Consider the following 26,046-nt stretch of genomic DNA (forward strand, 5'->3'; position numbering starts at 1 on the left):
TATGCTGGTATGTTACTATGCTGGTTGGGTATGCTACTATGTTGGTATGTTACTATGTTGGTATGTTACTGTGCTGGTATGTTACTGTGCTGGTATGTTACTATGTTGGTATGTTACTATGTTGGTTGGTTACTATGCTGGTATGTTACTATGCTGGTATGTTACTATGCTGGTATGTTACTATGTTGGTATGTTACTATGTTGGTATGTAACTATGTTGGTATGTTACTATGCTGGTTGGGTATGTTACTGTGCTGGTATGTTACTCTGCTGGTATGTTACTATGCTGGTATGTTACTATGTTGGTATGTTACGGTGCTGGTATGTTACTATGCTGGTATGTAACTATGCTGGTATGTTACTATGTTGGTTGGTTACTATGCTGGTATGTTACTATGTTGGTTGGTTACTATGCTGGTATGTTACAGTGCTGGTATGTAACTATGCTGGTGTGTTACTATGTTGGTTGGTTACTGTGCTGGTATGTTACTGTGCTGGTATGTTACTGTGCTGGTATGTTACTATGCTGGTATGTAACTATGCTGGTGTGTTACTATGTTGGTTGGTTACTATGCTGGTATGTTACTATGCTGGTATGTAACTATGTTGGTTGGTTACTGTGTTGGTATGTTACTGTGCTGGTATGTTACTGTGCTGGTATGATACTATGCTGGTATGTTACTATGCTGGTATGTAACTATGCTGGTGTGTTACTATGTTGGTTGGTTACTATGCTGGTATGTTACTGCGCTGGTATGTTACTATGCTGGTATGTTACTATGCTGGTATGTTACTATGCTGGTATGTTACTATGCTGGTATGTTACTATGCTGGTATGTTACTGTGCTGGTATGTTACTGTGCTGGTATGTTACTGTGCTGGTATGTTACTATGTTGGTATGTAACTATGTTGGTATGTTACTATGCTGGTTGGGTATGTTACTGTGCTGGTATGTTACTATGCTGGTATGTTACTATGCTGGTATGTTACTATGTTGGTATGTTACGGTGCTGGTATGTTACTATGCTGGTATGTTACTATGCTGGTATGTAACTATGCTGGTATGTTACTATGCTGTTATGTTACTATGCTGGTGTGTTACTATGCTGGTATGTTACTATGCTGGTATGTTACTATGCTGGTGTGTTACTATGCTGGTATGTTACTATGCTGGTATGTTACTATGTTGGTTGGTTACTATGCTGGTATGTTACTATGCTGGTATGTAACTATGCTGGTGTGTTACTATGTTGGTTGGTTACTATGCTGGTATGTTACTGTGCTGGTATGTAACTATGCTGGTGTGTTACTATGTTGGTTGGTTACTGTGCTGGTATGTTACTGTGCTGGTATGTTACTATGCTGGTATGTAACTATGCTGGTATGTTACTTTGCTGGTTGGGTATGTTACTATGCTGGTATGTAACTATGCTGGTGTGTTACTATGTTGGTTGGTTACTATGCTGGTATGTTACTGTGCTGGTATGTTACTATGCTGGTATGTTACTATGCTGGTATGTTACTGTGCTGGTATGTTACTATGCTGGTTGGGTATGTTACTGTGCTGGTATGTTACTATGTTGGTATGTAACTATGTTGGTATGTTACTATGCTGGTTGGGTATGTTACTGTGCTGGTATGTTACTATGCTGGTATGTTACTATGCTGGTATGTTACTATGTTGGTATGTTACTGTGCTGCTATGTTACTATGCTGGTATGTTACTATGCTGGTGTGTTACTATGTTTGTTGGTTACTATGCTGGTATGTTACTGTGCTGGTATGTTACTATGCTGGTGTGTTACTATGCTGGTATTTTACTATGCTGGTATTTTACTATGCTGGTATGTTACTCTGCTGGTATGTAACTATGTTGGCTGGTTACTAGGCTGGTATGTTACTATGCTGGTATGTTACTATGTTGGTATGTTACTATGTTGGTATGTTACTATGTTGGTATGTTACTATGCTGGTATGTTACTATGCTGGTGTGTTACTATGCTGGTATGTTACTATGCTGGTATGTTACTATGCTGGTTGGGTATGTTACTATGTTGGTATGTTACTATGTTGGTTGGTTACTATGTTGGTTGGTTACTATGCTGGTATGTTACTATGCTGGTATGTTACTATGTTGGTATGTTACTATGTTGTTATGTAACTATGTTGGTATGTTACTATACTGGTTGGGTATGTTACTGTGCTGGTATGTTACTGTACTGGTATGTTATTATGTTGGTATGTAACTATGTTGGTATGTTACTATACTGGTTGGGTATGTTACTGTGCTGGTATGTTACTATAATGGTGTGTTACTATGTTTGTTGGTTACTATGCTGGTGTGTTACTATGCTGGTATGTTACTATGCTGGTATGTTACTATGCTGGTATGTTACTGTGATGGTATGTTACTATGCTGGTATGTTACTGTGATAGTATGTTACTATGCTGGTATGTTACTATGTTGGTTGGTTACTATGCTGGTGTGTTCCTATGCTGGTATGTTACTATGCTGGTATGTTACTATGCTGGTATGTTACTATGTTGGTTGGTTACTATGCTGGTATGTTACTATGCTGGTATGTTACTATGCTGGTATGTTACTATGTTGGTTGGTTACTATGCTGGTATGTTACTATGCTGGTGTGTTACTATGCTGGTATGTTACTATGCTGGTATGTTACTATGCTGGTATGTTACTATGCTGGTGTGTTACTATGCTGGTATGTTACTATGCTGGTGTGTTCCTATGCTGGTATGTTACTATGCTGGTATGTTACTATGCTGGTATGTTACTATGTTGGTTGGTTACTATGATGGTATGTAACTATGCTGGTGTGTTACTATGTTGGTATGTTACTATGTTGGTTGGTTACTATGCTGGTATTTTACTATGTTGGTATGTTACTATGTTGGTATGTTACTATGTTGGTATGTTACTATGTTGGTTGGTTACTATGCTGGTATGTTACTATGCTGGTATGTTACTATGCTGGTGTGTTACTATGCTGGTGTGTTACTATGCTGGTGTGTTACTATGCTGGTTGGTTACTATGTTGGTTGGTTACTATGCTGGTATGTTACTATGCTGGTATGTAACTATGCTGGTGTGTTACTATGTTGGTTGGTTACTATGCTGGTATGTTACTGTGCTGGTATGTTACTATGCTGGTGTGTTACTATGTTGGTTGGTTACTATGCTGGTATGTTACTATGCTGGTATGTAACTATGCTGGTGTGTTACTATGTAGGTTGGTTACTATGCTGGTATGTTATTATGCTGGTATGTTACTATGCTGGTGTGTTGTTATGTTGGTTGGTTACTGTGCTGGTATGTTACTGTTCTGGTATGTTACTGTGCTGGTATGTTACTATGCTGGTATGTAACTATGCTGGTGTGTTACTATGCTGGTATGTTACTATGCTAGTATGTAACTATGCTGGTGTGTTACTATGTTGGTTGGTTACTATGTTGGTATGTAACTATGTTGGTATGTAACTATGTTGGTATGTTACTATGTAGGTTGGTTACTATGCTGGTATGTTAATGTGCTTGTATGTTACTATGCTGGTATGTAACTATGCTGGTATGTTGCTATGCTGGTATGTTACTATGCTGGTGTGTTACTATGCTGGTATGTTACTGTGCTGGTATGTTACTATGCTGGTGTGTTACAATGTTTGTTGGTTACTATGCTGGTGTGTTACTATGCTGGTTGGTTACTATGTTGGTTTGTTGCTATGCTGGTATGTTACTATGCTGGTATGTTACTATGCTGGTATGTTACTATGCTGGTTGGGTATGTTACTATGTTGGTATGTTACTATGTTGGTATGTTACTATGTTGGTTGGTTACTATGCTGGTATGTTACTATGCTGGTATGTTACTATGTTGGTATGTTACTATGTTGTTATGTAACTATGTTGGTATGTTACTATACTGGTTGGGTATGTTACTGTGCTGGTATGTTACTGTACTGGTATGTTACTATGCTGGTATGTTACTATGTTGGTATGTTATTATGTTGGTATGTAACTATGTTGGTATGTTACTATACTGGTTGGGTATGTTACTGTGCTGGTATGTTACTATAATGGTGTGTTACTATGTTTGTTGGTTACTATGCTGGTGTGTTACTATGCTGGTATGTTACTATGCTGGTATGTTACTATGCTGGTATGTTACTGTGATGGTATGTTACTATGCTGGTATGTTACTGTGATGGTATGTTACTATGCTGGTATGTTACTATGTTGGTTGGTTACTATGCTGGTGTGTTCCTATGCTGGTATGTTACTATGCTGGTATGTTACTATGCTGGTATGTTACTATGTTGGTTGGTTACTATGCTGGTATGTTACTATGCTGGTATGTTACTATGCTGGTATGTTACTATGTTGGTTGGTTACTATGCTGGTATGTTACTATGCTGGTATGTTACTATGCTGGTGTGTTACTATGCTGGTATGTTACTATGCTGGTATGTTACTATGCTGGTATGTTACTATGCTGGTGTGTTACTATGCTGGTATGTTACTATGCTGGTGTGTTCCTATGCTGGTATGTTACTATGCTGGTATGTTACTATGTTGGTATGTTACTATGTTGGTTGGTTACTATGATGGTATGTAACTATGCTGTTGTGTTACTATGTTGGTATGTTACTATGTTGGTTGGTTACTATGCTGGTATTTTACTATGTTGGTATGTTACCATGTTGGTTGGTTACTATGTTGGTATGTTACTATGTTGGTATGTTACTATGTTGGTATGTTACTATGTTGGTTGGTTACTATGCTGGTATGTTACTATGCTGGTGTGTTACTATGTTTGTTGGTTACTATGCTGGTATGTTACTATGCTGGTATGTTACTATGCTGGTTGGGTATGTTACTATGTTGGTATGTTACTATGTTGGTATGTTACTATGCTGGTGTGTTACTATGCTGGTGTGTTACTATGCTGGTTGGTTACTGTGCTGGTATGTTACTGTGCTGGTATGTTACTGTGCTGGTATGTTACTATGCTGGTATGTAACTATGCTGGTGTGTTACTATGTTGGTTGGTTACTGTAATGGTATGTTACTGTGCTGGTATGTTACTGTGCTGGTATGTTACTATGCTGGTATGTAACTATGCTGGTGTGTTACTATGTAGGTTGGTTACTATGCTGGTATGTTACTATGCTGGTATGTTGCTATGCTGGTGTGTTGTTATGTTGGTTGGTTACTGTGCTGGTATGTTACTGTGCTGGTATGTTACTGTGCTGGTATGTTACTATGCTGGTATGTAACTATGCTGGTGTGTTACTATGCTGGTATGTAACTATGCTGGTGTGTTACTATGTTGGTTGGTTACTATGTTGGTATGTAACTATGTTGGTATGTAACTATGTTGGTATGTTACTATGTAGGTTGGTTACTATGCTGGTATGTTACTGTGCTTGTATGTTACTATGCTGGTATGTAACTATGCTGGTATGTTGCTATGCTGGTATGTTACTATGCTGGTGTGTTACTATGCTGGTATGTTACTGTGCTGGTATGTTACTATGCTGGTGTGTTACAATGTTTGTTGGTTACTATGCTGGTATGTTACTATGCTGGTATGTTACTATGCTGGTTGGGTATGTTACTATGTTGGTATGTTACTATGTTGGTATGTAACTATGTTGGTATGTTACTACACTGGTTGGGTATGTTACTGTGCTGGTATGTTACTATAATGGTGTGTTACTATGTTTGTTGGTTACTATGCTGGTGTGTTACTATGCTGGTATGTTACTATGCTGGTATGTTACTATGCTGGTATGTTACTATGCTGGTATGTTACTGTGATGGTATGTTACTATGCTGGTATGTTACTGTGATCGTATGTTACTATGCTGGTATGTTACTATGTTGGTTGGTTACTATGCTGGTATGTTACTATGCTGGTATGTTACTATGCTGGTATGTTACTATGCTGGTATGTTACTATGCTGGTATGTTACTATGCTGGTGTGTTACTATGCTGGTATGTTACTATGCTGGTATGTTACTATGCTGGTATGTTACTATGCTGGTGTGTTACTATGCTGGTATGTTACTATGCTGGTGTGTTACTATGTTGGTTGGTTACTATGATGGTATGTAACTATGCTGGTGTGTTACTATGTTGGTATGTTACTATGTTGGTTGGTTACTATGTTGGTATGTTACTATGTTGGTTGGTTACTATGCTGGTATGTTACTATGCTGGTGTGTTACTATGTCTGTTGGTTACTGTGCTGGTATGTTACTATGCTGGTGTGTTACTATGTTTGTTGGTTACTATGCTGGTATGTTACTATGCTGGTATGTTACTATGCTGGTTGGGTATGTTACTATGTTGGTATGTTACTATGTTGGTATGTTACTATGTTGGTATGTTACTATGTTGGTTGGTTACTATGCTGGTATGTTACTGTGCTGGTATGTTACTGTGCTGGTATGTTACTATGCTGGTATGTAACTATGCTGGTGTGTTACTATGCTGGTATGTTACTATGCTAGTATGTAACTATGCTGGAGTGTTACTATGTTGGTTGGTTACTATGTTGGTATGTAACAATGTTGGTATGTAACTATGTTGGTATGTTACTATGTAGGTTGGTTACTATGCTGGTATGTTACTGTGCTTGTATGTTACTATGCTGGTATGTAACTATGCTGGTATGTTACTATGCTGGTATGTTACTATGCTGGTGTGTTACTATGCTGGTATGTTACTATGCTGGTATGTTACTGTGATGTTATGTTACTATGCTGGTGTGTTACAATGTTTGTTGGTTACTATGCTGGTATGTTACTATGCTGGTATGTTACTCTGCTGGTTGGGTATGTTACTATGTTGGTATGTTACTATGTTGGTATGTTACTATGTTGGTTGGTTACTATGCTGGTATGTTACTATGCTGGTATGTTACTATGCTGGTATGTTACTATGTTGGTATGTTACTATGTTGGTATGTAACTATGTTGGTATGTTACTATACTGGTTGGGTATGTTACTGTGCTGGTATGTTACTATGCTGGTGTGTTACTATGTTTGTTGGTTACTATGCTGGTGTGTTACTATTCTGGTATGTTACTATGCTGGTATGTTACTATGCTGGTATGTTACTGTGATGGTATGTTACTATGCTGGTATGTTACTATGTTGGTTGGTTACTATGCTGGTGTGTTCCTATGCTGGTATGTTACTATGCTGGTATGTTACTATGCTGGTATGTTACTATGTTGGTTGGTTACTATGCTGGTATGTTACTATGTTGGTATGTTATTATGTTGGTATGTAACTATGTTGGTATGTTACTATACTGGTTGGGTATGTTACTGTGCTGGTATGTTACTATGCTGGTGTGTTACTATGTTTGTTGGTTACTATGCTGGTGTGTTACTATGCTGGTATGTTACTATGCTGGTATGTTACTATGCTGGTATGTTACTGTGATGGTATGTTACTATGTTGGTGTGTTCCTATGCTGGTATGTTACTATGCTGGTATGTTACTATGCTGGTATGTTACTATGTTGGTTGGTTACTATGCTGGTGTGTTCCTATGCTGGTATGTTACTATGCTGGTATGTTACTATGCTGGTATGTTACTATGCTGGTATGTTACTATGTTGGTTGGTTACTATGCTGGTATGTTACTATGCTGGTATGTTACTATGCTGGTATGTTACTATGTTGGTTGGTTACTATGCTGGTATGTTACTATGCTGGTATGTTACTATGCTGGTGTGTTACTATGCTGGTATGTTATTATGCTGGTATGTTACTATGCTGGTATGTTACTATGCTGGTGTGTTACTATGCTGGTGTGTTACTATGCTGGTATGTTACTATGCTGGTGTGTTACTATGTTGGTTGGTTACTATGCTGGTATGTTACTATGTTGGTATGTTACTATGTTGGTTGGTTACTATGCTGGTATTTTACTATGTTGGTATGTTACTATGTTGGTATGTTACTATGTTGGTTGGTTACTATGCTGGTATGTTACTATGTTGGTATGTTACTATGTTGGTATGTTACTATGTTGGTTGGTTACTATGCTGGTATGTTACTATGCTGGTATGTTACTATGCTGGTGTGTTACTATGCTGGTATGTTACTATGCTGGTATGTTACTATGCTGGTATGTTACTATGCTGGTGTGTTACTATGCTGGTATGTTACTATGCTGGTGTGTTACTATGTTGGTTGGTTACTATGATGGTATGTAACTATGCTGGTGTGTTACTATGTTGGTATGTTACTATGTTGGTTGGTTACTATGCTGGTATTTTACTATGTTGGTATGTTACTATGTTGGTTGGTTACTATGTTGGTATGTTACTATGTTGGTATGTTACTATGTTGGTATGTTACTATGTTGGTTGGTTACTATGCTGGTATGTTACTATGCTGGTGTGTTACTATGTTGGTTGGTTACTGTGCTGGTATGTTACTATGCTGGTGTGTTACTATGTTTGTTGGTTACTATGCTGGTATGTTACTATGCTGGTATGTTACTATGCTGGTTGGGTATGTTACTATGTTGGTATGTTACTATGTTGGTATGTTACTATGTTGGTATGTTACTATGTTGGTATGTTACTATGCTGGTATGTTACTGTGCTGGTATGTTACTGTGCTGGTATGTTACTATGCTGGTATGTAACTATGCTGGTGTGTTACTATGCTGGTATGTTACTATGCTGGTATGTATACTAGTGTACTATGTTGGTATGGTTACTATGTTGGTATGTAACTATGTTGGTATGTTACTATGTTGGTATGTTACTATGTAGGTTGGTTACTATGCTGGTATGTTACTGTGCTTGTATGTTACTATGCTGGTATGTTACTATGCTGGTATGTAACTATGCTGGTATGTTACTATGCTGGTATGTTACTATGCTGGTATGTTACTATGTTGGTATGTTACTATGTTGGTATGTAACTATGTTGGTATGTTACTATACTGGTTGGGTATGTTACTGTGCTGGTATGTTACTGTGCTGGTATGTTACTATGCTGGTATGTTACTATGTTGGTATGTTACTATGATGGTATGTAACTATGCTGGTATGTTACTATGTTGGTATGTTACTATACTGGTTGGGTATGTTACTGTGCTGGTATGTTACTATGCTGGTGTGTTACTATGTTTGTTGGTTACTATGCTGGTGTGTTACTATTCTGGTATGTTACTATGCTGGTATGTTACTATGCTGGTATGTTACTGTGATGGTATGTTACTATGCTGGTATGTTACTATGTTGGTTGGTTACTATGCTGGTGTGTTCCTATGCTGGTATGTTACTATGCTGGTATGTTACTATGCTGGTATGTTACTATGTTGGTTGGTTACTATGCTGGTATGTTACTATGTTGGTATGTTATTATGTTGGTATGTAACTATGTTGGTATGTTACTATACTGGTTGGGTATGTTACTGTGCTGGTATGTTACTATGCTGGTGTGTTACTATGTTTGTTGGTTACTATGCTGGTGTGTTACTATGCTGGTATGTTACTATGCTGGTATGTTACTATGCTGGTATGTTACTGTGATGGTATGTTACTATGTTGGTGTGTTCCTATGCTGGTATGTTACTATGCTGGTATGTTACTATGCTGGTATGTTACTATGTTGGTTGGTTACTATGCTGGTGTGTTCCTATGCTGGTATGTTACTATGCTGGTATGTTACTATGCTGGTATGTTACTATGCTGGTATGTTACTATGTTGGTTGGTTACTATGCTGGTATGTTACTATGCTGGTATGTTACTATGCTGGTGTGTTACTATGCTGGTGTGTTACTATGGTGTATGTTACTATGCTGGTGTGTTACTATGTTGGTTGGTTACTATGCTGGTATGTAACTATGCTGGTGTGTTACTATGTGTGTATGTTACTATGTTGGTTGGTTACTATGCTGGTATTTTACTATGTTGGTATGTTACTATGTTGGTATGTTACTATGTTGGTTGGTTACTATGCTGGTATGTTACTATGTTGGTATGTTACTATGTTGGTATGTTACTATGTTGGTTGGTTACTATGCTGGTATGTTACTATGCTGGTGTGTTACTATGTTTGTTGGTTACTATGCTGGTATGTTACTATGCTGGTATGTTACTATGCTGGTTGGGTATGTTACTATGTTGGTATGTTACTATGTTGGTATGTTACTATGTTGGTTGGTTACTATGCTGGTATGTTACTGTGCTGGTATGTTACTGTGCTGGTGTGTTACTATGCTGGTATGTTACTATGCTGGTATGTTACTATGCTGGTATGTTACTATGCTGGTATGTTACTATGCTGGTGTGTTACTATGCTGGTATGTTACTGTGCTGGTATGTTACTATGTTGGTTGGTTACTATGCTGGTATGTTACTGTGCTGGTATGTTACTGTGCTGGTATGTTACTATGCTGGTATGTAACTATGCTGGTGTGTTACTATGCTGGTATGTTACTATGCTAGTATGTTACTATGCTAGTATGTTACTATGCTGGTGTGTTACTATGTTGGTTGGTTACTATGTTGGTATGTAACAATGTTGGTATGTAACTATGTTGGTATGTTACTATGTAGGTTGGTTACTATGCTGGTATGTTACTGTGCTTGTATGTTACTATGCTGGTATGTAACTATGCTGGTATGTTACTATGCTGGTATGTTACTATGCTGGTGTGTTACTATGCTGGTATGTTACTATGCTGGTATGTTACTGTGCTGGTATGTTACTATGTTGGTTGGTTACTATGCTGGTATGTTACTATGCTGGTATGTTACTATGCTGGTATGTAACTATGCTGGTATGTTACTATGCTGGTATGTTACTATGCTTGTATGTTACTATGTTAGTTGGTTACTATGCTGATATGTTACTATGCTGGTTGGTTATGTTAGTATTAACTAATAAAATCCTTTATTTGACCAGTTTGTCCCATTGAGGTCAAAATACCTATTTTTCAAGGAAGACCTGGTCACAATACACTGTGCTAGATAATACTGTGTTTTGCTGTTTCGACACACACATAGAAATGTTGTGACCCACCTAATGCAGCATCCTTACTGACTAGATGGGTTTCCCAAATTGGAACGATGGGTTTTCTAGTTTCTGCAGTGTGCCTGTCCTCAGACCTAAGTCCCCTGCTACCTGGTGAAGTCAGGTCCCTTCTCAACTAGCAACAGCTCTCCCCCCTCCCCCCCTCCACACACCACTCTATCTTTAGCCCGGGCCCAAACCAAAAACAAGTTTACAAACATTAATTGACTCTGGCCGTAGCCTGTATGTTAACCTTATTCATCTTGGCCAGTCTATAGGTTCAGTGTACACGCAGGGCTCTCTGTGGAGAACTAAAGCTTCTTTATGGTGACTGGCTGAAGAGAAACCACAGCCGGATGACCACAACTGCTACACTGCATTCTTTCACTGGGCCTAGATCTGCTCATGGAGCTGCACCACAGGGCCTAGGCCTGCTCATGGAGCTGCACCACAGGGCCTAGGCCTGCTCATGGAGCTGCACCACAGGGCCTAGGCCTGCTCACAGAGCTGCACCAGTCGTGCACACAGAGCTTTGGTCTGGGAGAATCAGAGCTGCACCACAGGGTCTAGTCCTACTCACAGAGCTGCACCACAGAGCCTAGTACTGTTAGTCTTGAACCAGAGCTTGAAAAACTGGAGCTCCATTGATTTGATGGCTCTGTGGCAGTTTCCACCGATATGTTTTCCAGCTAAATGATAAATGTGTGTCTTTGTTTTCCCTTCAGGTCGATCAGGGCGGTGACCTCTTCAGAAAACACTGTGATAGTTGCTGTAGTAAAAAGGTATGTTTCCCTCTTCTCCCTCCTCTCTTTATGTCCTGATAGTCTCCATCTATAAACCAGTCACTATGATCATAGTCTCATCTATATACCAGTCACTATGATCATAGTCTCATCTATATACCAGTCGCTATGATCATAGTCTCATGTATATACCAGTCACTATCAGTGTAGTCTCCATCTATAAACCAGTCACTATGATCATAGTCTCCATCTATATACCAGTCACTATGATCATAGTCTCCATCTATATACAGTCACTATGATCATAGTCTCATCTATATACCAGTCACTATGATCATAGTCTCATCTATATACCAGTCACTATGATCATAGTCTCATCTATATACCAGTCACTATGATCATAGTCTCATCTATACAGCAGTCACTATGATCATAGTCTCATCAATATTCCAGTCACTATGATCATAGTCTCATCAATATTCCAGTCACTATGATCATAGTCTCATCTATATACCAGTCACTATGATCATAGTCTCATCTATATACCAGTAACTGTGGTGTATAGTCTCCATCTATATACCAGTCACTATGATCATAGTCTCGTCTATATACCAGTCTCTATGAGTGTAGTCTCCATCTATATACCAGTCGCTATGATCACAGTCTCATCTATATACCAGTCACTATGATCATAGTCTCATCTATATACCAGTTACTATGATCATAGTCTCCTCTGTATACCAGTCACTATGAGTGTAGTCTCATCTATATACCAGTCACTATGATCATAGTCTCATCTATATACCAGTCACTATGATCATAGTCTCATCTATATACCAGTCACTATGATCATAGTCTCATCTATATACCAGTCACTATGATCATAGTCTCCATCTATATACCAGTCACTATGATCATAGTCTCCATCTATATACCAGTCACTATGAGTGTAGTCTCATCTATATACCAGTCACTATGATCATAGTCTCATCTATATACCAGCCACTATGATCATAGTCTCATCTATATACCAGTCACTATGATCATAGTCTCATCTATATACCAGTCACTATGATCATTGTCTCATCTATATACCAGTCACTATGAGTGTAGTCTCATCTGTATACCAGTCACTGTTAGTGTAGTCTCCATCTATATACCAGTCACTATGAGTGTAGTCTCATCTATATACCAGTCACTGTGAGTGTAGTCTCCATCTATATACCAGTCACTATGAGTGTAGTCTCATCTATATACCAGTCTCTGTGAGTGTAGTCTCCATCTATATACCAGTCACTGTGATCATAGTCTCATCTATATACTAGTCACTATGAGTGTAGTCTCCATCTATATACCAGTGACTATGAGTGTAGTCTCATCTATGTACCAGTCACTATGATCATAGTCTCATCTATATACCAGTCACTATGAGTGTAGTCTCCATCTATATACCAGTCACTATGAGTGTAGTCTCCATCTATATACCAGTCACTATGATCATAGTCTCCATCTATATACCAGTCACTATGAGTGTAGTCTCATCTATATACCAGTCACTATGAGTGTAGTCTCATCTATATACCAGTCACTGTGAGTGTAGTCTCATCTATATACAGTCACTATGAGTGTAGTCTCATCTATATACCAGTCACTATGACTGTAGTCTCCATCTATATACCAGTCACTATGAGTGTAGTCTCATTTATACAGTCACTATGAGTGTAGTCTCATCTATATACCAGTCACTATGACTGTAGTCTCCATCTATATACCAGTCACTATGATCATAGTCTCCATCTATATACCAGTCACTATCAGTGTAGTCTTCATCTATATACCAGTCACTATGATCATAGTCTCGTCTATATACCAGTCACTATGATCATAGTCTCATCTATATACAGTCACTATGATCATAGTCTCATCTATATACCAGTCACTATGATCATAGTCTCATCTATATACCAGTCACTATGATCATAGTCTCATCTATATACCAGTCACTATGATCATAGTCTCATCTATACACCAGTCACTATGATCATAGTCTCATCAATATTCCAGTCACTATGATCATAGTCTCATCAATATTCCAGTCACTATGATCATAGTCTCATCTATATACCAGTCACTATGATCATAGTCTCATCTATATACCAGTAACTGTGGTGTATAGTCTCCATCTATATACCAGTCACTATGATCATAGTCTCGTCTATATACCAGTCTCTATGAGTGTAGTCTCCATCTATATACCAGTCACTATGATCATAGTCTCATCGAAACCAGTCACTATGATCATAGTCTCATCTATATACCAGTCACTATGATCATAGTCTCATCTATACACCAGTCACTATGATCATAGTCTCATCAATATTCCAGTCACTATGATCATAGTCTCCATCTATATAACAGTCACAATGATCATAGTCTCATCTATATACCAGTCACTATGATCATAGTCTCATCTATATACCAGTCACTATGATCATAGTCTCCATCTATATACCAGTCACTATCAGTGTAGTCTCCATCTATATACCAGTCACTATGAGTGTAGTCTGATCTATATACCAGTCACTATGAGCGTAGTCTCCATCTATATACCAGTCACTATGAGTGTAGTCTCATCTATATACCAGTCACTATGACTGTAGTCTCCATCTATATACCAGTCACTATGATCATAGTCTCATCTATATACCAGTCACTATGATCATAGTCTCATCTATATACCAGTTACTATGATCATAGTCTCCTCTGTATACCAGTCACTATGAGTGTAGTCTCATCTATATACCAGTCACTATGATCATAGTCTCATCTATATACCAGTCACTATGATCATAGTCTCATCTATATACCAGTAACTATGATCATAGTCTCATCTATATACCAGTCACTATGATCATAGTCTCCATCCATATACCAGTCACTATCAGTGTAGTCTCCATCTATATACCAGTCACTATGAGTGTAGTCTCATCTATATACCAGTCACTATGATCATAGTCTCATCTATATACCAGCCACTATGATCATAGTCTCATCTATATACCAGTCACTATGATCATTGTCTCATCTATATACCAGTCACTATGAGTGTAGTCTCATCTGTATACCAGTCACTGTTAGTGTAGTCTCCATCTATATACCAGTCACTATGAGTGTAGTCTCATCTATATACCAGTCACTGTGAGTGTAGTCTCCATCTATATACCAGTCACTATGAGTGTAGTCTCATCTATATACCAGTCACTGTGAGTGTAGTCTCCATCTATATACCAGTCACTGTGATCATAGTCTCATCTATATACCAGTCACTATGAGTGTAGTCTCATCTATGTACCAGTCACTATGATCATAGTCTCATCTATATACCAGTCACTATGAGTGTAGTCTCCATCTATATACCAGTCACTATGAGCATAGTCTCCATCTATATACCAGTCACTATGAGTGTAGTCTCATCTATATACCAGTCACTATGAGTGTAGTCTCATCTATATACCAGTCACTATGAGTGTAGTCTCCATCTATATACCAGTCACTATGATCGTAGTCTCTATCTATATACCAGTCAGTATTAGTGTAGTCTCATCTATATACCAGTCACTATGAGTGTAGTCTCCATCTATATAACAGTCACTATGAGTGTAGTCTCATCTATAAACCAGTCATTATGAGTGTAGTCTCATCTATATACCAGTCACTGTGAGTGTAATCTCCATCTATATACCAGTCACTTTGAGTGTAGTCTCCATCTATATACCAGTCACTATGAGTGTAGTCTCCGTCTATATACCAGTCACTATGAGTGTAGTCTCATCTATATACCATTCACTATGAGTGTAGTCTCCATCTATATACCAGTCACTGTGAGTGTAGTCTCCATCTATATACCAGTCACTGTGAGTGTAGTCTCATCTATATACCAGTCACTATGAGTGTAGTCTCCATCTATATACCAGTCAATATGAGTGTAGTCTCATCTATATACCAGTCACTGTGAGTGTAGTCTCATCTATATACAGTCACTATGAGTGTAGTCTCATCTATATACCAGTCACTATGACTGTAGTCTCCATCTATATACCAGTCACTATGAGTGTAGTCTCATCTATATACAGTCACTATGAGTGTAGTCTCATCTATATACCAGTCACTATGACTGTAGTCTCCATCTATATACCAGTCACTATGATCATAGTCTCCATCTATATACCAGTCACTATCAGTGTAGTCTCCATCTATATACCAGTCACTATGATCATAGTCTCGTCTATATAGCAGTCACTATGATCATAGTCTCATCTATATACCAGTCACTATGATCATAGTCTCATCTATATACCAGTCACTATGATCATAGTCTCATCTATATACCAGTCACTATGATCATAGTCTCATCTATATACAGTCACTATGATCATAGTCTCATCTATATACCAGTCACTATGATCATTGTCTCATCTATATACCAGTCACTATGAGTGTAGTCTCATCTATATTCCAGTCACTGTGAGTGTTGTCTCCATCTATATACCAGTCACTATGAGTGTAGTCTCATCTATATACCAGTCAATGTGAGTGTAGTCTCCATCTATATACCAGTCACTATGATCATAGTCTCCATCTATATACCAGTAACTATGAGTGTAGTCTCTATCTATATACCAGTCACTATGGGTGTAGTCTCCATCTATATACCAGTCACTATGAGCGTAGTCTCATCTATATACCAGTCACTATGACTGTAGTCTCCATCTATATACCAGTCACTATGAGTGTAGTCTCATCTATAAACCAGTCACTATGAGTGTAGTCTCCATCTATATACCAGTCACTGTGAGTGTAGTCTCCATCTATACACCAGTCACTATGATCGTAGTCTCATCTATATTCCAGTCACTATATTCATAGTCTCCATCTATATACCAGTCACTATGAGTGTAGTCTCCATCTATATACCAGTCACTATGAGTGTAGTCTCCATCTATATACCAGTCACTATGAGTGTAGTCTCCATCTATATACCAGTCACTATGAGTGTAGTCTCATCTATATACCAGTCACTATGATCGTAGTCTCATCTATATACCAGTCACTATGAGTGTAGTCTCCATCTATATACCAGTCACTATGATCGTAGTCTCATCTATATACCAGTCACTATGGGTGTAGTCTCATCTATATACCAGTCACTGTGAGTGTAGTCTCATCTATATACCAGTCACTATGATCATAGTCTCATCTATATACCAGTCACTATGGGTGTAGTCTCATCTATATACCAGTCACTATGAGTGTAGTCTCCATCTATATACCAGTCACTGTGAGTGTAGTCTCATCTATATACCAGTCACTGTGAGTGTAGTCTCATCTATATACCAGTCACTATGAGTGTAGTCTCATCTATATACCAGTCACTATGAGTGTAGTCTCCATCTATAAACCAGTCACTATGATCAAAGTCTCCATCTATATACCAGTCACTATGATCATAGTCTCATCTATATACCAGTCACTATGGGTGTAGTCTCCATCTATATACCAGTCACTATGAGTGTAGTCTCATCTATATACCAGTCACTATGATCATAGTCTCATCTATATACCAGTCACTATGAGTGTAGTCTCCATCTATATACCAGTCACTATGATCATAGTCTCATCTATATACCAGTCACTATGGGTGTAGTCTCATCTATATACCAGTCACTATGAGTGTAGTCTCCATCTATATACCAGTCACTGTGAGTGTAGTCTCATCTATATACCAGTCACTATGAGTGTAGTCTCCATCTATAAACCAGTCACTATGATCATAGTCTCCATCTATATACCAGTCACTATGATCATAGTCTCATCTATATACCAGTCACTATGAGTGTAGTCTCATCTATATACCAGTCACTGTGAGTGTAGTCTCCATCTATATACCAGTGACTATGAGTGTAGTCTCATCTATAAACCAGTCACTGTGAGTGTAGTCTCCATCTATATACCAGTCACTATGAGTGTAGTCTCATCTATATACCAGTCACTGTGAGTGTAGTCTCATCTATATACCAGTCACTATGAGTGTAGTCTCCATCTATATACCAGTCACTGTGAGTGTAGTCTCATCTATATACCAGTCACTGTGAGTGTAGTCTCATCTATATACCAGTCACTATGAGTGTAGTCTCATCTATATACCAGTCACTGTGAGTGTAGTCTCATCTATATACCAGTCACTATGAGTGTAGTCTCATCTATATACCAGTCACTGTGAGTGTAGTCTCATCTATATACCAGTCACTATGAGTCTAGTCTCCATCTATATACCAGTCACTGTGAGTGTAGTCTCATCTATATACCAGTCACTGTGATTGTAGTCTCATCTATATACCAGTCACTATGAGTGTAGTCTCATCTATATACCAGTCACTATGAGTGTAGTCTCCATCTATATACCAGTCACTATGAGTGTAGTCTCATCTATATACCAGTCACTGTGAGTGTAGTCTCCATCTATATACCAGTCACTATGAGTGTAGTCTCCATCTATATACCAGTCACTGTGAGTGTAGTCTCATCTATATACCAGTCACTGTGAGTGTAGTCTCATCTATATACCAGTCACTATGAGTGTAGTCTCATCTATATACCAGTCACTATGAGTGTAGTCTCCGTCTATATACCAGTCACTATGAGTGTAGTCTCATCTATATACCATTCACTATGAGTGTAGTCTCCATCTATATACCAGTCACTGTGAGTGTAGTCTCATCTATATACCAGTCACTGTGAGTGTAGTCTCATCTATATACCAGTCACTATGAGTGTAGTCTCCATCTATATACCAGTCACTATGAGTGTAGTCTCATCTATATACCAGTCACTGTGAGTGTAGTCTCATCTATATACAGTCACTATGAGTGTAGTCTCCATCTATATACCAGTCACTGTGAGTGTAGTCTCATCTATATACCAGTCACTATGATCATAGTCTCATCTATATACCAGTCACTATGATCATAGTCTCATCTATATACCAGTCACTATGATCATAGTCTCATCTATATACCAGTCACTATGAGTGTAGTCTCATCTATATACCAGTCACTATGAGTGTAGTCTCCATCTATATACCAGTCACTATGAGTGTAGTCTCATCTATATACCAGTCACTATGAGTGTAGTCTCATCTATATACCAGTCACTGTGAGTGTAGTCTCCATCTATATACCAGTCACTGTGAGTGTAGTCTCATCTATATACCAGTCACTATGAGTGTAGTCTCCATCTATATACCAGTCACTGTGAGTGTAGTCTCATCTATATACCAGTCACTGTGAGTGTAGTCTCATCTATATACCAGTCACTATGAGTGTAGTCTCCATCTATATACCAGTCACTATGAGTGTAGTCTCATCTATATACCAGTCACTGTGAGTGTAGTCTCATCTATATACAGTCACTATGAGTGTAGTCTCCATCTATATACCAGTCACTGTGAGTGTAGTCTCATCTATATACCAGTCACTATGATCATAGTCTCATCTATATACCAGTCACTATGATCATAGTCTCATCTATATACCAGTCACTATGAGTGTAGTCTCCATCTATATACCAGTCACTATGATCATAGTCTCATCTATATACCAGTCACTATGATCATAGTCTCATCTATATACCAGTCACTATGATCATAGTCTCATCTATATACCAGTCACTATGATCATAGTCTCATCTATATACCAGTCACTATGATCATTGTCTCATCTATATACCAGTCAGTATTAGTGTAGTCTCATCTGTATACCAGTCACTGTTAGTGTAGTCTCCATCTATATACCAGTCACTATGAGTGTAGTCTCCTTCTATATACCAGTCACTGTGAGTGTAGTCTCCATCTATATACCAGTGGCTATGAGTGTAGTCTCATCTATATACCAGTCACTATGATCATAGTCTCATCTATAAACCAGTCACTATGAGTGTAGTCTCATCTATATACCAATCAATGTGAGTGTAGTCTCCATCTATATACCAGTCACTGTGAGTGTAGTCTCATCTATATACCAGTCACTGTGAGTGTAGTCTCATCTATATACCAGTCACTATGATCATAGTCTCATCTGTATACCAGTCACTATGAGTGTAGTCTCCATCTATATACCAGTCACTATGAGTGTAGTCTCCATCTATATACCAGTCACTATGATCATAGTCTCATCTATATACCAGTCACTATGGGTGTAGTCTCCATCTATATACCAGTCACTATGAGTGTAGTCTCATCTATATACCAGTCACTATGAGTGTAGTCTCCATCTATAAACCAGTCACTATGATCATAGTCTCCATCTATATACCAGTCACTATGATCATAGTCTCATCTATATACCAGTCACTATGGGTGTAGTCTCCATCTATATACCAGTCACTATGAGTGTAGTCTCATCTATATACCAGTCACTATGAGTGTAGTCTCCATCTATATACCAGTCACTATGAGTGTAGTCTCCATCTATGTACCAGTCACTATGATCATAGTCTCATCTATATACCAGTCACTATGATCATAGTCTCATCTATATACCAGTCACTATGATCATAGTCTCATCTATATACAGTCACTATGATCATAGTCTCATCTATATACCAGTCACTATGATCATTGTCTCATCTATATACCAGTCACTATGAGTGTAGTCTCATCTATATTCCAGTCACTGTGAGTGTTGTCTCCATCTATATACCAGTCACTATGAGTGTAGTCTCATCTATATACCAGTCAATGTGAGTGTAGTCTCCATCTATATACCAGTCACTATGATCATAGTCTCCATCTATATACCAGTAACTATGAGTGTAGTCTCTATCTATATACCAGTCACTATGGGTGTAGTCTCCATCTATATACCAGTCACTATGAGTGTAGTGTCATCTATATACCAGTCACTATGACTGTAGTCTCCATCTATATACCAGTCACTATGAGTGTAGTCTCATCTATAAACCAGTCATTATGAGTGTAATCTCCATCTATATACCAGTCACTGTGAGTGTAGTCTCCATCTATACACCAGTCACTATGATCATAGTCTCATCAATATTCCAGTCACTATATTCATAGTCTCCATCTATATACCAGTCACTATGAGTGTAGTCTCCATCTATATACCAGTCACTATGAGTGTAGTCTCCATCTATATACCAGTCACTATGAGTGTAGTCTCCATCTATATACCAGTCACTATGAGTGTAGTCTCATCTATATACCAGTCACTATGATCATAGTCTCATCTATATACCAGTCACTATGAGTGTAGTCTCCATCTATATACCAGTCACTATGATCATAGTCTCATCTATATACCAGTCACTATGGGTGTAGTCTCATCTATATACCAGTCACTGTGAGTGTAGTCTCATCTATATACCAGTCACTATGATCATAGTCTCATCTATATACCAGTCACTATGGGTGTAGTCTCATCTATATACCAGTCACTATGAGTGTAGTCTCCATCTATATACCAGTCACTGTGAGTGTAGTCTCATCTATATACCAGTCACTGTGAGTGTAGTCTCATCTATATACCAGTCACTATGAGTGTAGTCTCATCTATATACCAGTCACTATGAGTGTAGTCTCCATCTATAAACCAGTCACTATGATCAAAGTCTCCATCTATATACCAGTCACTATGATCATAGTCTCATCTATATACCAGTCACTATGGGTGTAGTCTCCATCTATATACCAGTCACTATGAGTGTAGTCTCATCTATATACCAGTCACTATGATCATAGTCTCATCTATATACCAGTCACTATGAGTGTAGTCTCCATCTATATACCAGTCACTATGATCATAGTCTCATCTATATACCAGTCACTATGGGTGTAGTCTCATCTATATACCAGTCACTATGAGTGTAGTCTCCATCTATATACCAGTCACTGTGAGTGTAGTCTCATCTATATACCAGTCACTATGAGTGTAGTCTCCATCTATAAACCAGTCACTATGATCATAGTCTCCATCTATATACCAGTCACTATGATCATAGTCTCATCTATATACCAGTCACTGTGAGTGTAGTCTCATCTATATACCAGTCACTGTGAGTGTAGTCTCCATCTATATACCAGTGACTATGAGTGTAGTCTCCATCTATATACCAGTCACTATGAGTGTAGTCTCATCTATATACCAGTCACTATGAGTGTAGTCTCATCTATATACCAGTCACTATGAGTGTAGTCTCCATCTATATACCAGTCACTATGAGTGTAGTCTCATCTATAAACCAGTCATTATGAGTGTAGTCTCATCTATATACCAGTCACTGTGAGTGTAATCTCCATCTATATACCAGTCACTGTGAGTGTAGTCTCATCTATATACCAGTCACTATGAGTGTAGTCTCCATCTATATACCAGTCACTGTGAGTGTAGTCTCATCTAGATACCAGTCACTGTGAGTGTAGTCTCATCTATATACCAGTCACTATGAGTGTAGTCTCCATCTATATACCAGTCACTATGAGTGTAGTCTCATCTATATACCAGTCACTGTGAGTGTAGTCTCATCTATATACAGTCACTATGAGTGTAGTCTCCATCTATATACCAGTCACTGTGAGTGTAGTCTCATCTATATACCAGTCACTATGATCATAGTCTCATCTATATACCAGTCACTATGATCATAGTCTCATCTATATACCAGTCACTATGAGTGTAGTCTCATCTATATACCAGTCACTATGAGTGTAGTCTCCATCTATAAACCAGTCACTATGATCATAGTCTCCATCTATATACCAGTCACTATGATCATAGTCTCATCTATATACCAGTCACTGTGAGTGTAGTCTCATCTATATACCAGTCACTGTGAGTGTAGTCTCCATCTATATACCAGTGACTATGAGTGTAGTCTCATCTATAAACCAGTCACTGTGAGTGTAGTCTCCATCTATATACCAGTCACTATGAGTGTAGTCTCATCTATATACCAGTCACTGTGAGTGTAGTCTCATCTATATACCAGTCACTATGAGTGTAGTCTCCATCTATATACCAGTCACTGTGAGTGTAGTCTCATCTATATACCAGTCACTGTGAGTGTAGTCTCATCTATATACCAGTCACTATGAGTGTAGTCTCATCTATATACCAGTCACTGTGAGTGTAGTCTCATCTATATACCAGTCACTATGAGTGTAGTCTCATCTATATACCAGTCACTGTGAGTGTAGTCTCATCTATATACCAGTCACTATGAGTCTAGTCTCCATCTATATACCAGTCACTGTGAGTGTAGTCTCATCTATATACCAGTCACTGTGATTGTAGTCTCATCTATATACCAGTCACTATGAGTGTAGTCTCATCTATATACCAGTCACTATGAGTGTAGTCTCCATCTATATACCAGTCACTATGAGTGTAGTCTCATCTATATACCAGTCACTGTGAGTGTAGTCTCCATCTATATACCAGTCACTATGAGTGTAGTCTCCATCTATATACCAGTCACTGTGAGTGTAGTCTCATCTATATACCAGTCACTGTGAGTGTAGTCTCATCTATATACAGTCACTATGAGTGTAGTCTCATCTATATACCAGTCACTATGAGTGTAGTCTCCATCTATATACCAGTCACTGTGAGTGTAGTCTCATCTATATACCAGTCACTATGAGTGTAGTCTCCATCTATATACCAGTCACTGTGAGTGTAGTCTCATCTAGATACCAGTCACTGTGAGTGTAGTCTCATCTATATACCAGTCACTATGAGTGTAGTATCCATCTATATACCAGTCACTATGAGTGTAGTCTCATCTATATACCAGTCACTGTGAGTGTAGTCTCATCTATATACAGTCAATATGAGTGTAGTCTCCATCTATATACCAGTCACTGTGAGTGTAGTCTCATCTATATACCAGTCACTATGATCATAGTCTCATCTATATACCAGTCACTATGATCATAGTCTCATCTATATACCAGTCACTATGATCATAGTCTCATCTATATACCAGTCACTATGAGTGTAGTCTCATCTATATACCAGTCACTATGAGTGTAGTCTCCATCTATATACCAGTCACTATGAGTGTAGTCTCATCTATAAACCAGTCATTATGAGTGTAGTCTCATCTATATACCAGTCACTGTGAGTGTAATCTCCATCTATATACCAGTCACTGTGAGTGTAGTCTCATCTATATACCAGTCACTATGAGTGTAGTCTCCATCTATATACCAGTCACTGTGAGTGTAGTCTCATCTAGATACCAGTCACTGTGAGTGTAGTCTCATCTATATACCAGTCACTATGAGTGTAGTCTCCATCTATATACCAGTCACTATGAGTGTAGTCTCATCTATATACCAGTCACTGTGAGTGTAGTCTCATCTATATACAGTCAATATGAGTGTAGTCTCCATCTATATACCAGTCACTGTGAGTGTAGTCTCATCTATATACCAGTCACTATGATCATAGTCTCATCTATATACCAGTCACTATGATCATAGTCTCATCTATATACCAGTCACTATGAGTGTAGTCTCCATCTATATACCAGTCACTATGATCATAGTCTCATCTATATACCAGTCACTATGATCATAGTCTCATCTATATACCAGTCACTATGATCATAGTCTCATCTATATACCAGTCACTATGATCATAGTCTCATCTATATACCAGTCACTATGATCATTGTCTCATCTATATACCAGTCAGTATTAGTGTAGTCTCATCTGTATACCAGTCACTGTTAGTGTAGTCTCCATCTATATACCAGTCACTATGAGTGTAGTCTCCTTCTATATACCAGTCACTGTGAGTGTAGTCTCCATCTATATACCAGTGGCTATGAGTGTAGTCTCATCTATATACCAGTCACTATGATCATAGTCTCATCTATAAACCAGTCACTATGAGTGTAGTCTCATCTATATACCAATCAATGTGAGTGTAGTCTCCATCTATATACCAGTCACTGTGAGTGTAGTCTCATCTATATACCAGTCACTGTGAGTGTAGTCTCATCTATATACCAGTCACTATGATCATAGTCTCATCTATATACCAGTCACTATGAGTGTAGTCTCCATCTATAAACCAGTCACTATGATCATAGTCTCCATCTATATACCAGTCACTATGATCATAGTCTCATCTATATACCAGTCACTATGGGTGTAGTCTCCATCTATATACCAGTCACTATGAGTGTAGTCTCATCTATATACCAGTCACTATGAGTGTAGTCTCCATCTATAAACCAGTCACTATGATCATAGTCTCCATCTATATACCAGTCACTATGATCATAGTCTCATCTATATACCAGTCACTATGGGTGTAGTCTCCATCTATATACCAGTCACTATGAGTGTAGTCTCATCTATATACCAGTCACTATGAGTGTAGTCTCCATCTATATACCAGTCACTATGAGTGTAGTCTCCATCTATGTACCAGTCACTATGAGTGTAGTCTCATCTATATACCAGTCACTATGAGTGTAGTCTCCATCTATATACCAGTCACTATGAGTGTAGTCTGATCTATAAACCAGTCATTATGAGTGTAATCTCATCTATGTACCAGTCACTATGAGTGTAATCTCCATCTATATACCAGTCACTATGAGTGTAGTCTCCATCTATATACCAGTCACTATGAGTGTAGTCTCATCTATATACCAGTCACTATGAGTTTAGTCTCCATCTATATACCAGTCACTGTGAGTTTAGTCTCCATCTATATACCAGTCACTGTGAGTGTAGTCTCATCTATATACAGTCACTATGAGTGTAGTCTCATCTATATACCAGTCACTGTGAGTGTAGTCTCATCTATATACCAGTCACTATGAGTGTAGTCTCCATCTATATACCAGTCACTGTGAGTGTAGTCTCATCTATATACCAGTCACTATGATCATAGTCTCATCTATATACCAGTCACTATGAGTGTAGTCTCATCTATATACCAGTCACTATGAGTGTAGTCTCATCTATATACCAGTCACTATGAGTGTAGTCTCCATCTATATACCAGTCACTGTGAGTGTAGTCTCCATCTATATACCGGTCACTATGAGTGTAGTCTCATCTATATACCAGTCACTATGAGTGTAGTCTCATCTATATACCAGTCAATGTGAGTGTAGTCTCCATCTATATACCAGT

General features: G+C 38.3%; 1 protein-coding gene across 1 annotated transcript in view; it reads left to right on the forward strand.

Moving 5' to 3' along the window:
• The window catches only part of LOC106591626 (high affinity cAMP-specific and IBMX-insensitive 3',5'-cyclic phosphodiesterase 8A), a 238,099-nt gene that overhangs the window by 152,963 nt on the left and 59,090 nt on the right, over window positions 1-26,046 (forward strand). Inside the window, 1 exon segment of the mRNA XM_045708820.1 lies at window positions 11,799-11,855. Coding sequence (XP_045564776.1) covers window positions 11,799-11,855 — 57 coding nt within the window.

The sequence above is a fragment of the Salmo salar genome, chromosome ssa26 (genome assembly GCF_905237065.1).
Source record: "Salmo salar chromosome ssa26, Ssal_v3.1, whole genome shotgun sequence".
Classification (NCBI taxonomy): Eukaryota; Metazoa; Chordata; class Actinopteri; order Salmoniformes; family Salmonidae; genus Salmo; species Salmo salar.